Genomic DNA, 17,978 nt, shown 5'->3' with positions numbered 1-17,978 from the left:
CAGCCCCCACAAAGTGAATGAACTTGCTGGCCTGTGATTGTGATTGTCCCAATGATAATCAGTGGCCTTACTTTTGTACAGTACAGGTCATTATTATAGTTGGCATATGTCAAGGCTTTACAAGTAAACGCATGTCAGTTGCAATAGCTATTATATATGAACAAGCTGTAAAAACAAATGTAAACCAATTATTTATTGCCACACATGTCACCACACAGACACTAAAATACAACCTCGGCCTTTAACGCCTTCCAAGAATTAGGAGCAGTGCGGCGCTAGTACACAGCAGGGGAGCAGGTCTGCGGGTCCGGTGTCTTGCTCAAGGGCAGCTCTGCACTTCTCCAGCTTCCAACCCACACTCCATTCTTGGTGAGTGTGGCCATGTGCCAATTTTCTGGCTACTGGCTCCTGCATTTCATTGGAAGTGGAGGAGTTGCAGGACAGTGGACAGGATACTAAAGTAATTTTACCTAATCTAGCTTGCTAAATGTATTTAAAAGAAATATAATCACAACAGAGATATTACAGGGACTTAGGTGGATGGAACCACTGGCCTAAGTGATAACAATGTTATATGCCGGCTAACATAGGTGCCAAACTGTTGCATAATATGTGTTGATATGTAAACTAAACCCGGAGTTTAATTGTTTTTTTCACAATAGACACAAAAACATTAGTAATAACACGTTGGACATTTCGAATTTATTAGAATAAAACAATAAAAAGAAACCCGAATAGTTTAGATAAAAACATATTGCACGCTAAAGCCTGTTTGTAATAAATGCATTTATTTAGGACAAACCCCTACTTTTATACTAGATCTGATTGTATATGGGGGAACTAGAAATCCACCTGGCTCTTTAAGTCCCACGCAGTCTGCAGGTTATCGTATTATACCCCCGTAAGTTGTCAAAGTGCCTTGTCTACATGCACGGCTTCAGAACTGTGATTACTTTTCATTACTGCAGGGTGGATCGCTCCACTACTTACAGCAGTGGGGGTGGAAGCGTTTTAAAAAAGTCTTAAATATGTTAAGGTTTTACGTTCCACCGCCGTAAAACCTCAGCCGAATTGGAGATCAAACTAAAAGACGACAAATAACCCAAATAATTAAAGTCAAAACAAGAGATCTATTGTCATTAATAACTTTTCACACACCCCTCCCCCCGGTAGAAAGTAGTATTGCTCGCGTATGTTGTCACGGGCTCATTAGCGTGCAATCTTGGACGGCGGAGCGCTGGGGCAATGTTGTAGTTCGCAGGAGCCGCCTGCAGCTGGACGCGAAGGGAACTGCTCGCTTTTGCTTCCTGCCTGACTTCTTGTTCAGGTTTTATGTTAAAAAACAAACAAACACTCAACACGGTGCAGTGACGTTGACCGGCTACCCCGGGGCTGTTGGAGATACGAGGCTCTCCCCCGTGATGCTTGTGAGTGGTGCCTTTTTTGTTGTTGTTTGTTGGTAAAAATAATAAAGTGTCTGTACTAGCTAATTGAAGGATCCGGTAGCTAAGATCATAAAGTGTGATGCTCCCGTGTGCTTTGAAAAGTGCGTGATGAAGTGCGCTTTGTGTGATGACACATTTGCTCACATGTGACCAGTAACAAAGTAGCCTTCCCCGTGGGAACTTTACTTAGCTCTAAGGAGTTAGCTTAGCAACTTTTCCTCATGTACCGTGGCTGAGTCTCTTTTGTCTTGTCTGAGGTATTACTGACACACATTCAGCCTGAGGTGATTTTCATCGGTTCTCTTCCCTGTTTATTATCTCTCTATTTAATAGATTGTAACCGACGGGATGGGATGCGGCGTTGTAATGGAGATTAATAAAATAAGTGCCAATAGGTTTACGTGAAGCTCAGACCTACTCAAATGCATATGGGTCTTTTAAAATGATATCCATCAGTTTTAACGCCAGTTGACAGTAATGTCAAATTGTTTATTTTTTATTTTTTATATACGACAATAAGTGCAAACTCAAACAGATTCGCTGAAACCAAGTGATCCATTACGTTGGACAAAAAAACACGATACTATACTGTTGGATTTTTTATTTCAGAATTGGCTTTGAAGCTCATGCACTGAACTCAAACTGGGTTTACACACACACACACACACACACACACACACACACACACACACACACACACACACACACACACACACACACACACACACACACTCGATAGGTCAGTGGTGTATGGTTGCATCTGCATAAGACCCATTTTATAACACTGTAATATGCCTTTATACCTGATGCCACATCATTTGGTGCCCATGTTATTACGTTCTCCATTTCTTTCCTGCATTCTCCTGTTTGTGCCTTAGCAGTTGAACGTTGTTGTTTTATCTTCATCCAGCCAGCCAGCCTTTCCCTCAGGTATGAAGACGGCTGACTTACACTTCTACCGATTCTGCAATCTTTGTGCTCAGTGGGGGCCATAACACTCAGGCTTGTTAAACCTGAATGTCTCATGTTCCATGTTCCATGGCCATGATTATATCTGCCGGGTTGCTAAATGGCTCGAACATTCATACGTTCAAGTTTTTTTTTAAAACACAAAATATGAAAAGGACTGTTAGAATACACATGTCATTTTAATTTTATTTCACATTTTATCACTGGTTGCTTGTGGGCCTTCTGACAAGTTCAGAATCCTGTTTGCTCTGTAGCCTGCGTGTAACATTCTGTGAGCTCCCGTCACACCAATTTCTTTGCCAAACTCATTTCCCTTTCATGAGGGATTTTGGAAATGGGTTTTAAAGGACTGTTTGTGCTGGTTACTTGGATGAGCTCAGTTTTCAGGGCATTTTCTTCTGAAACTGAGAGACATCCACCTGGAGGGCTGGCAAACTCATCTAAAAAACCAACAACAAAAAAACACATTGAACAGTTTTGGCTCAAGTATAAAAGTGGCTCTTGGATGACACTGCCTTCATTTAGACTGAAATTAAGGTCCTGTAAATTGTAATGCCACTGTTATGACTTTGCTCAAACCCTTTTTTGGGAGATTTCCCTGGCTTTCTCCTGTTGTTTCAGTGGAAATGCCGTGTGGGGGATGGAGGCATTCCTGCATGCAAAACTCAGGAGGGCTCTCTCCCCCTCAACTCCTAAATTTGATTGAAAGTTATTAGAGCAGTGTCCACTGGATGTGACGACCTATGTTGGTCTATTAACAAGCAATTTTGTTTCACGGTGGGAGTAGGAGAGCGTTGTGTCTCCAACCTTTTGTAATTAAGAGACTTTGTTAGATTTAGCATTCAACATCTCTCTCAAACTTGGACAGGTTGGTTGAAAGCCTCAATTTACAGAGCCCAACAAAGCTCTTGCTCTGGGCAAATGTGTACAGTGCAAGTGATTATGTATGAGATGATTAAACAGCAGGCTCGCTTTAAGAAATGTAGGACTCCTCGCTGCCATGCATAGCCATGCTGAGCTTTTGTGTTTATGGTAAGTGGGCAGCTGCATGCTTGTGAGGCCTTGGCTGTACCCCAGGCCCTCGACTGAGCCTGATAACTACCATTGAAACCCCCTGCTTTAAATGTAGAGTGTGCCTCCTGTTTGACATAGCCTAATGTCTGTGAACATGCAGACAGCTGTGGGGCTCGCCTCCACCATACAATGAGTTCCATAAATTCCCTTTCAGTCAGTCAGCCGTGGCCAAACTCGGTGGCACCTGCCCTTTGCGGCAGTTAATTAACGAAAACGCCAAGAAAGAGAAAGTTTTGGGGTTACAAAAGCTTTGGGTTTTCACACTGAAGGCGAAGCGCGGTGCCGCGGCAGAATGCAGAACTTGAATGCCAATTCTTCGTTCAGAAGTTCGGCCCTCGCGGGGCCCTTCATCCCACTGTGAAGACACTCAACGTTATGACACGAGAAACTCGATACGGGATTCGAAATGTGGATCCCGCCTGAGCTGCGTAACTCAATGAAGCAGGCCTCTAGAGCCAATAGCTCCCGGTGAAAAGCTCTTAAAAGGAACATCTCCCAGCCAATCGATGACCCAGCATTCCTCTCATAAGTGGCGTGATGCGAGCAGCACAAATCCCCCAGTTAGATTTTCGGGTCGAGGGACGTCTCAGGTGCGCAGTAGATGCTTGGATTAATGAGACGGGCACATACCTGGATCTCGCTGCCCTGCATGAAGCAATGAGTTAAATGCAACGTTTATGCTTTGGCGTTTCTTAAATTTTGTACCACCTTAACACTGGAAAAAAAAAACTGTTGTGTGATACTGAATGTGTGTGTGTGTTTGTAAGTGGTTTCACACATGCATTGACCAATAGCCTGTAAAAGGTGCGACAATGATTCCAAACTGTGTTTGCTCTCCACCAGCTGCCCGAGTGCTATAAAATGGATTAGTATTAGCTCTGATTATCAGTCAGACACAAAGCTGTCAGATCCTTATGTAATGTTGACCTAACCTGTGGGATTACAGTCTGAGTAATGTATGGAAAAGCTGCACTAATTGGGGAAACGCAGCTTTCACGGGTGACTACAGTTCAGATGCCTTTTGTAATAGCGTAGCTTGACAGTTTGGGGTCTTTCTGGACTTGTGCATCATTGGTCTTAGAACAGAGGCATCATACGCTATAGCACCCGTGGGTCCCATCTACTACAGAAAACCTAGCAGAATATAGTCTGTTCAGGCTTTTTGGTCGTAGAGCAAACTCTAAAGACGACCTCCGTTGTACACTCGACCCAATAGGCCCTGTGGCAGTTTCCTCTCTTATCTATCGCTCATTTCGGCCGCGCGACAGCTCGCTTCTTTCTGACACGCCAAAGCAGCAATGGCTGAAAGGCGCAGTGTGTGCGCGCGTCGACCACAAAAGGAAGTGTGGAGTCCCATCAGCTCGTCCAAGGCAGCGGCATTGTTGTCTTCGAGGAAGGCCGCTGTCACTGCAGACCGGTTTGCGCGTGTGATGGAAAGCCCCGTTGGAGGGGGGGGGGGGGGGGGGGAAACGTCCTGCGGCGTTCTTCCCCTCCTCCGAGATTAGACTCTTTGGCCCGTCATGGTCGTTGCTGCTCCAGCCCAGATAAAGGGCTATCGGCCTCGCAGAAGCGCAGAGACTCCCAACTGATTCCAGATAATGGCCAACATTCATTATTGGGTGCGATGTGGGTTTTGGACGTCAGAAGGGTAGCCGCACTCAACAGGACACAAAAGTGCGCTCCTTGTGGGTTGGGTGCAGCCATGTGAGCTTTTGGATGCCGTGCCTTCGTGGGCTTTGCCTGTACATGAAAAAAAAGCCCCTTTGCCAGCGCCCATCAAAAAGTTCATTCTATTCACACCTTGTCAGAAGTTTGAACATTTCGCAAAGGCCGTGTGGCTAGGTTAGGCTTTTAGAACTGTGTGTTCAAGGTATGTCATGGAGTAGAGGAATGTTTGTAATTATGTTATAAACCTCGCCCATTTAAAGCACTCAACCCAGATTTATGGGATAAAAAAAACTGATGCCTGAGTACGAGAAAGATGACGAATTGTTGTGATTCTCCATAATGAGAAGTGATGTTGTTTACGACTCTGAGTCCAGGATGTCAGGCTGGAAAAAAACAACATCATTTACAGAGCTTTCATTTTGTGTAAACATTGTGCGAAAGAGGGTTGTAGTTTTTGCCAATTTCCTTTATTTTGGGCGAGGTTTTTTCTTTTGGAGTCTGCATCCTTCACCGAGCCATTACTGTTAATATATAAACAATAGTTTCCTCCAGCGCAGCATGGGCCCAGTTATCTCTGCTGTGGAACACAGATCTGCCCGGTTAACGGTCACGCAGAGTATAAGCTGGCCTCTGATCTGTTCTTCTCTGTCCACGCAAGGACACTGACCTAAAGCTGCACGACGTCCTTGAACCGCGTTGATCTCCTCTGAGTACTCTGCCGGGAAATAAAAACATACTTGTGATTTAAGTTGTTTTCCTGACGCGATGAGAGCCAACACCTCCTTCCGTGTGTCAGCTCCCTCAAGGTCTTGTGAGTCTACACCCCCCCCCCCCCCCACCCACCCACTCTTCACCCCAGCATACACACACACACACCCGCAACCTCTGATGTCGTCTCTTTTGTTTCCCACGGTGTCTCATCTTCTGCACAGAGTGCTCGTTTGTTTCACGCACACTGTCTCTCTCTCTCTCTCTCTTTCTCTCTCTCCTCTCGATCTCAGTCATTAAAACATCCTCTGACCTACGACCATCTCGTGTCCGTTGCACTTTGCGTCGAACCCCTCTCGCTAACGTCACCTCGGGTGGAACTGCTCTAGCGGTAGAGCAGTTCCACCCACCATATTCACGCATTCGCCTCTCTGGCTAATCAGCCACGTACTGTAACCGCGCCGCAGCGCTAATGCGAAAAGGGTTGTTTTGATAACCGCAAGGTCAGCTATTCTCAGCCAGCCCCTGAGGATTCAATTACACAACTTTGACTTTGCTCTATTCCTCTTTGTGTGCTCCAGTGCAACACTTTGAGGAAACTCGCTCTCTCAGATGACTGATAATCCCCACGTCGACATGCAGGAAGAAAACAAGGTATACGGTTCTAGTTTTCCGTGACACTGTGGAAGTGAAAATGCAACTTCACTTCACAGGCAATGCCCTTTGCAGAAAGAGTGATGGTTGCTCACTCGCTCGAGAGTCAAAGGAGCTTAACTTCCACTACGCTTCCCTGATTTTGTCCCATGCAAATTTCACTTTCAGGTTCTATGTGTTCACAGACAAAAAGAGGGTGGACTTTTTGTATTCACAGTAGTTCAAATGGCACTGACAGTTTCTCCACATCATAGTTAATCAGATGTTCTAATTCTAAAGAAGTCTACGTAGTCACTGTGACGTCGAACATCCGCTTGCTGAGTGCCGCTTTAAGCCTTCAGTGCGTCAATTAGGCCGTCGCCCTCTGGGGTCATCGCAGTGACCATATGGGGAATGCGCGACGTAGAGACACCGCATGTGACGACGCTAGCAGCAGTGACCAGTCAGTCACAGTAAGCCCCACTATGCTTCCTGGTTTCCTTTGCTCCAAATGGAACCATTGTTCACTGAATGGTCGCCATGCTGTATTGAAGAAGACTTGAAACTAGCAATTGAGACTCAAAACCTGTGTTTACAATGTTTACTAAAGTAATAAACCAAGTCCTTTTCTATTAGACGTCTATACAAAGAAAAGTTAAGAAGATGAATGAGGTTGTTGCCTGGTCAGAATTAGAACCTTTAGTAAAAGCAACACATGTTAGATTCATACTAGCCTGCTACTGAGCCTCCGCTCAGCGGATCAGATCTCATCAATCCAACTGGATTGCTCTCCTCTTATATGGTCGTGAGAATGTAAAAAATGTACTGAATTCTAATCCTGTGCTCCTCTTTGTTTCTCTGCTCAGGACTGCGCCGAAGAGTGAAACGCATTCCCGGAGGAGTTCAAGGCTGCTGTCCAAACCTTTTTTTATGAGAAACCAACGCGCTCACGCCACGCCGGTCAAGATGGACGCCAGCTTTTCTTGCCCTCGCTGGAACAACTTGGAAGAAAGATGTGTGTCGCCATGGTGATCATTTTCAAGAAAACGCTGGAAAAAAAGGGCGCCGATGTAACATCCAAAAGCACAGATTTGGGCCCGGTAAGATGTTATTTCCTACTTTTGTGTGATGTGATGTGTCATTTTTTTTTCAGGTGGTGGATTAGAATTACCTCATGGTTCCCGATCAGTTTAAATTGCCCATCGTTATATTTTCCTACTTTGTCAACTTTATTTAGAGTTTAAATATGACCTCTTGCAAATCTGTCAGTGTTGTTTCATGCTAGCAGCCAACCGCTCCATCTACTTGACAACGAGGTATTATAGTTCCACTGGGCCGACCAACTCTGACTCATCAGCATAATCAGCATCCATGCTGTAGAAACCTTCTTTCTGCCAGCATCGAGGGAGAAAATCCCTTCACTAATGTGGACCGAGCTTTCCCTCTCAAATTAAGTCATCATGTGTCGAAGGGTTGATGCGTCAGCCGCAGGCATTCATGGTGGAACACTATGTTGACGGGTTGCACCTCACCTCTCAGCGAAAAAAAAAATGCTGCAGGACAAGTCTGACTTTAGACCATGTTTTGATTTGCATCTGTTGATTTATTGACGTTAATGCTAGAACCTCCTGTAGGCCTACATATGATGCAAACCTGTTTACGTGACTTTCTTTCTGTGAATCTTTCTTTCATTTCTGCAGTTCCAGGCACAGACCATGACCCAGGGAACTGCCCTTTTCTCTTGTGGACTCATGGGTAAGAGTCTGCCGTCTTATCAACACCTGTACATGTGTCGTGTGATGGGGATCATTTCAGTAGTAAATAAGCTTCTTCATTACATTGATGCAAATTGAAGGTTGCTTTTAAATTGTTGCCCAAATAATAAGCCCAACAAAATATGAAACGTGCTCAATGTGGAATTCGGGATATATCCACTACCTCCACTTGGCCACTAGGCCCGTCTGGTCGGCCCGGCTTTGTAAACGAAAGCAAGGAGGAGCCCGTATCACAGCACATGGGAGGGAGGTTTGGAAAGGCCTAACGAATCGTAATCATTTCCGAGAAACGATTGGCAGAATGACAGCGAGCCAACCTCTATTGTGTCTGTGGCCCCGCAGTGTAATGTGACAAATGTCTGACAGGTGTTTCCACCAAGGTTAATGTGTGCCGGTGACTATCTGTTAGTAGTTTACCATTAGCTGGGATGTGATGGCACTCCTGCATACATTAAAGTCGTGAACATGCTGTCCCCAACTCGATAAAGGTGTTTCTGATCACTCTGCCTTATGAGTGACATCTTTCTCGGTCTTTGTATCCCACGGTGAAATGGAATTCTGTCCTCGCAGTGTCTTGGCATTGGGTGCGTAATGCTGGCAGAGTACACGGCGGCACCCGTAGGTGTTGTTAACACTGGCCTTTGTTCTTCTTCCTGCCCATGTTTACCAGATGGCATTTTGGATTTTATCTTTAGTGAAGAAGAATTGACCTTTTGCATACCGAGAGTGACTCAGAGTTGACTAAGCAGTTCGCCTGGCTGACCGTTTCGGAGAAACCACTGTTGTGGGAATAACAGGTGCTTTCCAGGGTTGGTAGCTACAGTGCCCGGTGCTGAGCCCATCAGTAATGGCATAGAGGGAGTTGGTTTGATACAGAACTCCTGCCAATCTCAACAAAAAAATAATAGTGGGTTATTGAGTTTTATTCAGAGAATAGAGGCAGAGAGGAGGTTTGTTACCAAGCCGGTTAGAAATCAAGCTGGCTCCTCTTCCCACCAATTAACTATGCTTGAACTCTGTGACTCAAAGCAGTTATTTTTAGTGCCTAATTGCACCAAGCAGTGAGTAGTGTCATTACAAAGTACACATGAATGAGGTTGACAAAGATGACCTCTAATGTTTTTAGAACTGTGTTCTTGTCTGAAGTGATTCAAAAAACAAATAAAGTGGATTCATGTTGATAAATGAAAATCAAGAGTCTTGAGCCCTGTTTGAAACACCTCCATTCGCTAATTTTGCCAGACACTGTAGTCCTGGAATAGTTGTGATCAAGTGGATTGTGAACAGAAGCTCATGTCATATGACCTCCAGCGTTGCCTGGGGGAAAATATTCACTTGTTTCCCATATTGTTAAAGTCCATTCACATACATCGCCATCCCGTATTTGCAATCTGTTATATAAACACGAAAAAAAACCTTACATAATATTTAGGATGTACATTTATTTCAGTGCTGATATGTAAACATTGTGGACTAAATGTAAATGTCTGTGTTTTGGTGTGAAAATAACGTCCTTTATCTTGTCTAAGATTCAAAGGTCATTTAATCAAAAATGAATCTGTCCTTTTGTTGCAGAGACGAGCCGGTGGCATGAGTTGGGTCACAGCTGTGCTGTGCAGCCGAGGCCGGTTGGCACCAGCCTGGAGAGCCTGTGGGACGTCCTGCCCGAGGTGCACGAGAGCTCTGCGCACTGGGACTGGGACGTCGGCTCCACTTCGACCACCATCTCCAGCTTGTTACACGACCTCAGCCTAACCGAGGCCGCGTCCTCGCACTCCACCGCGCCCCCCAGCAAGCGCCAGTGCCGGTCCCTGTCCTGCTCGGACGAGCCGGCCGGCTGCCGCTCCGCCTGGCGTCCTCAGGGCTCCCGAGTGTGGACGGCGGTGGAGAAGCGGCGGTGCCACAGCGGCGGCAGCGTCGTCCAGCGCGGCGCCGTGGCCAACGCACAGCTGGCCTTCCCGGCCATGCAGCGCAGCTCCAGCTTTTGCCTGCCTGTCCGCGCCAACGCCCTGGAGCTGCCCTGCTTCGCCGGGCATCTCCCCTGCCCCTCGGCCTTTCGGGGTCTGACGCCTTCCTCCTCCGTGGCCCTCCCCCCGGAGCCCTCGGCGCAGGCCCTCTACCTCTCTCACGAACAGATCTGCCCCGCCGAGCCCCGCGGACCCTCGCCGGCCACCTCCCCGGACTCCACGCCGGAGTTGGAGCGCCGCGGCGGCGAGGCGGGCCTCGCCCGCAGTCGCTCGCAGCCGTGCGTCCTCAACGACAAGAAGATCGGCGTGAAGCGCAGGAGGCCGGCCGACGGGCACAGGCCGTCCTTGGACCTGGCCAAGATGACACAGGTTGGTTTTTGAGTGGGTTATTTGGTGAAACGAGCTTGCACGGAAATAATAAAGTTTAAACAGGACAATATACACCTTATTAAACACTGCAATCTCTGCCACTTGTGTAGTTTCACATTGAAGGAGTATGTATTCTGCTTATGATCACTTACTGCCTCATACAAAACGGTGTGGTTAATGTTGCGACCGGGCAAATCCTCTAAATTAATATAAATATAAATATTTTCCAGGGGCATTTTCTATGCCCTTCATTTAATGGTTGAACTTGCTGCAGCCTCAATGATGAGGCCCTGAGGAACATAGTCATGCCAGCTGGAAGCTCTGCAAGGTCCATCAGTCACCAACATTAGCTACTTATACTACGCTGTTGTGGCAACTTGCCCCCACTATGTTGGATAAACAAACACTTCCAGCTAAGGTCACGCCTTTTGTGTCTGCTCTCCATCAGTAAACCTGGAAGTGTTTCTGCAGGCATCGTCATTAAAAGAAGGCGTTAGTTTAGCCACGCAGGCTTCTTCAGGGTCACTTTCTTTTGTGTGTTTGCACACAGACAGAGCGCCCAAAGCATATCGTTCCCTTTTATAATAGTACTGGATTAAGATAATTTGTTCAAAACAGGATTTAAGATGTCAGCCAGATGAGCATATTGGTTGTCAAACGAGAAATGATCTTACGAAACCACGGTCAAGTCACACAGTGTTTCAACACACCTCCTCGCATCCCGCAGGCGCACAGACGCATGTAGTGGAGTTTCACACGTACGCCGACCAAGCTTTGTGATCATGAACACAAAACGTGGCTTGGCCCCCTGGGTGAATGTCACCTAGAGTTTATCAGAGTCTTGCTGAGTCCGCTGTGACACAACAAGCAGACGCCACGCACGGTCCGAACAGGGGCGGGAGAAAAAACATTTTCACGGAGCAACTTTGGGGCCTTGAGATTGTTGTCTTTGCGCCTTTCCTGTGCACCGTTCCATGATCAAACAGGAGTGGTGTTTTATTATATATATATTTATTTTTTTGGCGCAGTTATGCAACCAAACTGACCATGGTATAATTAGTCCCTTACCGAGCAGAAATGCCACACATTTACCAGCCCCTCAAATGTTTATTTTATGTGATTTTAAATTGGAAACATTCAGGTTTTGGACCACCCGTTGGACTAAAATGAGCTGCTGACAAACAAAATCACCTTGAATTCTGGGAATTTTTTGATATTGACAATTATGCGATTAATTTTGATTTATTAAATGAAAAATAGAGTGCTTGTTTTGGACAAGTCCTCAGAATGTAGCCGCAAAGAATCACACACACATAGACACCACTGTATCAGTACTCAAAGTCACCTCACTATTCAAAAGGTCGGTCACAGTGCTGAGTGTGTCTCCAACATGTCCGCTCATCCACCCGCCGCAGCGGTGTAGTTTACTCAGGGAGAAACTGCTACCCTGTGCGTGGCTCACTGCGGCTCTATGAATGTCAGGAAGTAGAGCAGCTGTGGCAGAGGTTATAGATCGTTGCACGGGGGAGACGCGTGTTGGGTAAAGAGATATTGATTTCTGTAAATTCAGCTCAGTGGGTGGATCGCTGCCACAACCGGGGCCTCGTGAGCTATTGATCAGCTTGTATTGATGGAGTCAAGGTCAGTAAGGCCTTCTGCTTTTCATTTGCAGAGAGAAAGCGGGGATGTGGCGGACAAACTGGGCACTTGCAGCTTGTATTCATGACCCGCATGTCGTGTGAGGACAGTGTCCTCCGAGGCTCTTCCTGTGCTCTAAGTCCCAGCTACGCTTGGTGCGGTTAATGCCCATCATGTTCGCCGTGGTTTTTTTTTTTGTGGTGGTCCAGACCCCTCGCAGCCTTATCAGTCCGGGTCCCATGGCCTCGGGCGGAAACCTGAGAGTTGGTACCAAAGTGCTGGTGCAGAAGGTGGCAATGTGACACCGGCCCAGTGCGGACAAATGTGCACGTCGGCAACGAAGCCAAGAAAAACAGCGGGGCCGCATTTGATATACGGTGACCTCTCAGTGGGCAGAGCGCGGGGATAATTACAGACTGAATCCCTTTACGCTTCTTCAATAATTTAGAAGTGAAAAAAAGACTCAAATCAAAAGGAGGTAGAAGATGACACTATGTGTTCTTGTGGTTCCTACACTTGGCTGCGACCTGCTTCCCCCAACAAGCCAATGACTGTCACAGAAGCACACAGGTGACAAGAGGCACAGAGGCCCTACTCTCCTGTGTCCTTCTGGCCCAACACCGGAGCGGTCAGGCATGAGGCAGCTGTCCGTGCCCTCCCCACATTAGCCGCCCAGATTGGATAAGCCTCTGCCGCAAAGCCTCCAACTGCAGCACGCACAGCTGTCGCTCGCCTGCAGCAGACTTGGCACATGTGGATTTGCCCCCCACCCCCAGACAAGGTTTCTGGGTTTCCCATATGTATTCTGGGTCTTTTCCTAGATCTGCACAATGAACAGAGTCCAAAAGGCCAACAGGAGTGATGTCTGCCCTCTGGGTATCTGGCCACTGGTGGATGAGCCTCACTCATCCACCAGCCAACTACCAGTTGCTCCATTTTGTGATGCAGGCTAAATGTATACCCACACACTGAGTACACTAGAGGGATTGTTTCCATAGGATGGCTGTACGCCTCTTTGCTTTTCCTTTGTGCCCCAGATGAGTCCAGGAGACCAAAGATTTGACACGTTTGACTAAGTCGACGCTCGCTTGAATTCTTTCATTCACGCTTCTAAAACCCAAACCCGTCTTTCTGTACTCCCACAGAAACCTTGTCGTTTCCACAGCCTCAGCTGCCCCGGAATCACAGGCGAAGACGTCGCCGCCGTCACGAGCAGCGCGGGCGGCCCGCGGGCGGACCGACACGGCGGCCTGGGCGATGACGCCGAGCCGCGGACAAAAGGGGCCGAGGAGGCGGACTGGTCGCCCGGCATGACCAACGGGAAGGACGGCGAGCCTCTGTGGGCGGGGCTGTGTAGCATGAGGAAGGACGTGTATCAACTTGGAGGCGAGATCGACATCGAGCAAATTGAGAGGAACTGAGCCGGGGCGTCTTCCTCTCCAGGGGACTGAAAGTTGATTGACAGGTGGTACAGGAAGCAGTACTGATAGTCTTAAGTAAAAGCAAGTGGAACGCTAACGCAGCGACAGCGTTCCAGCACTAGTTTTTCTTCTTTTCTTTTTTTTTTTCCCAAAAGGAGAGAAGCTTTTGGAGGCTTTGTGTAGTAAGAAGCTACTCCCACACTGCGTTATCTCAACCGTGTCTCAGGAGAACAAGGAAGTATGGGAGAACTGATTCTGGGTGGAGATGATGGATCTGATGAATATAAAAATGATATATTATTTTTGGCTTAGAGACTGGGGTTCAACATTTCGCTGTAACCCCTCCGATTACCTTCATTCTACTGCGTTTGGAGAGAATTCACAGCAGGTTTGTATCAATTCTCTGCACTAGATAGAGTTTCCGTTCCTCTTCAATAGTACATGATGGACAGAAATGAAGACTACTTGGAGAGCTACAGTTAGTAAAGCCCCTTTCACTCTTACTGAGCAACAAGCTGCAGCCACACACGACCTGTAAAGTATATTAAAGAGCTTAACATTTCACACAGTAACATCAGGCTTCTCTCTGAGGTGAGTTTGTGTGAGAAGAACTTTGTGATTCTAATAGTGTTAATATTCTTTTTACAATTTGTAATTACAAAGTTATGTAAAACATAAGCATATTTCTATACAAATAAAACACAGCTTTAAATGTGTCAGTTGTAATCACGTTATTTCAGCGTCTTTATTGAACAAAATCCTCCAAAGTGTGTTCAGACAGAATGTGATTGTAGCAAACAAAACGTAGGACTGTAGGAATTGAATTAATAAAGTACTACTAATACATTTGAACTTCAAGTTGTTTTTACTTGTACAGATATGTTCTGCCCCCAGAGGAAAATATCGTTTCACTCACAAATCTGAAAGTGAAAGTCCCCTGCATGCTTGTTAATGTATTAACACGATAAAACACATCACCACCTAACTAAAATTTCCAGTGCCACTCTTAGCACATTGCATTAACCGCGAGGTCGTTGGTAGATGTCTTTAATGCAACAATGCGGCCTGACCCAATTAAGCAGCAGGAGAAGACAATCCCAGTCGTAGATGAGCCTGTGTTTGTGTGCTGGAGCGGGTGGAGTGGGGAGGACGCCAGGCAGGGGTGGGAAGTCCGGTTCCTTGTTTGATGGCGGGTGGAGGAGTGAAGCTGAGCGGCGGTTCACCCCAAAGACCCCCTCCCCACCCCCACCGCCCTGCACTGGGAAACAAAAGGGGCTTTTTCCTCTGAGGAGCAGGGTGACGTGGGAGGCGGCTGTGAATGTGGGCCATGTGTCAGAGCTGCTGCTGCTGCTCCGTTTGTCTGCACCCCCCCCCACCCCACCCTCCTTCCCCCCAGCACCCTAACCCCCCACTGCAACTGCCTTTGGAAACCTCCACAATCAAACTTTTTTTTTTTCACATTAAGATTGTAAGATTCGATTTGAAAGGTTAAGATGCGACTGGGGGAAGAAAGTATCCTCATCGGAGGCCATTTGAAGATTTCTCGACATCCTCCAAAGCATCCAAACAGGACACAAAGCAGACCTGCGGGATTAAACCCGCAGGTCTGCGTAACAGATTGGGTTATGAAAGTGTTGCGTGTGAATCTGTGTGCTTGCATGGTGAGATCATAGTTCCTCTTACAGAGCCACCTGTAGACATTGCAAGTGCCTGCTGTTCCCCGGTCGAGTCCTTTTTGGTGAACAAAGGACAAGTTTAAACAGAAATGGTATACCGACACACCGAGGGACACGGCCTTCAATCGGGGGGGGGGGGAGAGGAAAGAGAGGTGGCTGAGTTGTCAGAGGAGATATTAGTGCAGCGGGAGGGGCGTGTCAGATTTATGTCAGACACCCTCGTCTGCTTTGCTGGAGAGGTTTCTTTAACTTTTTAAAAAACGAACCTAATTTTAAAACATGTCGTTCTCAGTAGTTAAACACTACTAAGGAAAGATGAAATCATTTGCAACACCATTTGGTGGCCACCACTTGCAGGTTCCAGTGGGGTCTGGGTGAGAAACTATTTATCTGTAAAAGCTGGCCACAAACATTTCCATTTGCACTTTTTTTGCAAAAGAAATCTCATTATTCCAGAGTGGAATAATGAGATTGCAAAGATGCATGCACACACACACACACACTTCTGACGTCACACGGGTCATGCTTAGTGTCCGGAGAGCCGAGCCTCGGCCGCTTTAGAGGGAGTTGAGCTGGGGGGTCGGGGGTCGTGTCCCCAAAAAGGCCAGTGGCGGCTGGAGTACAGACCGCTTTGTGTACCATCTGAGACGCTTCTCAGATTGCCAGAGTGAGAGAGAGAGAGGATTCAGGCCTCTGCTCCAAACCTGACAACTTCTGAAGTCTCAGAGCCCTCCCACGCCACCGAGGGCTGTTGGCACGGCAGCCCTTGGTGGGAAGGGAGGGAGGGAGGGGGGGGGGGGGGGCGCAAGTGATGAAATGTGGGGGAAAACCATGTGGAATTGGCGAGTAAGAAGCCAATTCAAGCGAGGAGCTGCTGGGAGCCCTGCACAGAAGGGAGGGAACTGCTGTCAAAAATAAGTGCATGTTTCCACAGATAACGGTGCATTTGGTGCTGGAGGTGTGCGCCGTCGTCTGGTCAGCTGACCCCGCCGTTTCCTGTCAAACAGGATGCACCAAATAAGTGGAGATGAGAGTTGAAGGCAACACACAGCTGGCAGTTGTTTAGGTGGGCTGAATGCAGGTGTGCCACAAGACAGGCAGTGTGCAAAGCCGTGTAAGCAGAGACCAACCCAAACAGATGACACAGAAACGGATGCATGAATGTTGGCTCAGCGACACACTGCAGCTGTGTGTGTGTGTGTGTGTGTGTGTGTGTGTGTGTGTGTGTGTGTGTGTGTGTGTGTGTGTGTGTGTGTGTGTGTGTGTGTGTGTGTGTGTGTGTGTGTGTGTGTGTAGGTCTCAAGGGACTTCATTTCTAAAAATGTCTGGGTTCATTTTAGATTTGATTTCAGAATCATTCCAAAGGTTTCAGAGTGGAAGTCACTTATTCTGTCACTGACACATTTAAAAACAAATCAGACCTTTTGCTGGATTTGGATACAAACCAGACTTTTGTGCCAATGAGGCTCTGAAGAGAAGTTAGCTCTGGCTTCTGGAGGTTGGCCATGAAACATTCAACAGAGGGCCACATTCTCATGCTCACACAGCATGTGTCGCTCTCCTGACACATGCTGTATGTCACATCATCTATGATCATATTATAAAGTCGTAATCTTGTTCTGGTATGACTGCAAATTTAGCTGATATTTTAAGATAAACATCAAGCTGAACTATTATTCTGGATTAGTTATATTATGTTATTATATTATTATATATATTCTCTCAGAAAACCACCGAGATTAGATTCCGCTAATGTGGAATATGGTTCATAAATTAAACCATAACAGTGTCATGCATCTGGGTACAGCTATTATTTCTGAAACTAAAAAATGATAGCAGTGCCAGTGTACCATTGTGATTTTGAAACCGCAATCAAGAGAGTCATACTGATGCATGGCTATGACTGTATTCAATGTAATGTGATCAACCAAAATATGTACATGCATGTAGTACTTGATACCACCACTTTCTTTGACTGAGACAGTCCAAATCTGTATATGTACCTGTATGGGCCCTTTGCAACTACTCGGTTGCTGGTGGACCCTCAGCTGAGATTTTCACCTTTTAGCACGACACTTTTTCTTTATACTTTTGATTTGAACTTTTCAATCCAAGATGTCCTTTGTTTGTCAGGAGTTTCTTTATTTTAGAACACAACACTAAGTGGTACAAATTGTTACAGCTGAAGCTCATGGGACATGAAGTTTTGCAGCCAAACAAATAATCACAACTTAAACTTATTTTCTTAATACAGTCAGTGCCTAATGGCTTCAGGACTATCCATGTTTACAAAAGGGCAAGTACACTTAACGCAGTACAGTACTGTGCAATCACAAGACTCAACACCACACAGATGTTGAAAAAAGGTCAATGTGCCAATAGCCCTGAAAAAAAAAAAAAACGTATTTGTCGAGTATTATGTCCGTCTGTCGGACTGTATTGTGGCAGCGAGGTCAAACATGCCCAGACACGTCTCCTGAAATGAGGCCTTCCCTTTTATTGGAAAGGCAACCTTTCATTGCAAAGAGAGAACCAATGCGCCGCACTCGAGAAGGACCTCCTGACCGTTTGCCCATCAAAGCCGCCTGCAGAGGTAATCCGCTGGTAATTGTAACTTGTGTGAAACGGGTGGACG

At 46.6% G+C, this 17,978-nt stretch overlaps 1 protein-coding gene across 1 annotated transcript; it reads left to right on the top strand.

The window, feature by feature from the left end:
- Positions 1-1,211: 1,211 nt before the first annotated feature.
- Positions 1,212-14,383, top strand: fam53b (family with sequence similarity 53 member B). The gene is made up of 5 exons (XM_037464234.2): positions 1,212-1,427; positions 7,364-7,597; positions 8,198-8,252; positions 9,848-10,608; positions 13,392-14,383. The coding sequence occupies exons 2-5, from the start codon at positions 7,511-7,513 to the stop codon at positions 13,665-13,667; spliced, it is 1,179 nt and encodes a 392-aa protein (XP_037320131.2). The 5' UTR covers positions 1,212-1,427; positions 7,364-7,510; the 3' UTR covers positions 13,668-14,383.
- The last annotated feature ends 3,595 nt before the right edge of the window (positions 14,384-17,978 follow it).

The sequence above is a fragment of the Pungitius pungitius genome, chromosome 21 (genome assembly GCF_949316345.1).
Source record: "Pungitius pungitius chromosome 21, fPunPun2.1, whole genome shotgun sequence".
Taxonomy (NCBI): Eukaryota; Metazoa; Chordata; class Actinopteri; order Perciformes; family Gasterosteidae; genus Pungitius; species Pungitius pungitius.
This window is presented reverse-complemented; position numbering and strand designations above follow the sequence as displayed.

What these genes read in the sequence shown, in the direction of transcription:
- fam53b (XM_037464234.2), top strand. Translation starts at nt 7,511, where the DNA reads ATGTGTGTCGCCATGGTGATCATTTTCAAGAAAACGCTGGAAAAAAAG. An exon ending in AAAGCACAGATTTGGGCCCG is followed by an intron (nt 7,598 to 8,197) that starts GTAAGATGTTAT and finishes TCATTTCTGCAG; the next exon opens with TTCCAGGCACAGACCATGAC. An exon ending in TTTCTCTTGTGGACTCATGG is followed by an intron (nt 8,253 to 9,847) that starts GTAAGAGTCTGC and finishes CTTTTGTTGCAG; the next exon opens with AGACGAGCCGGTGGCATGAG.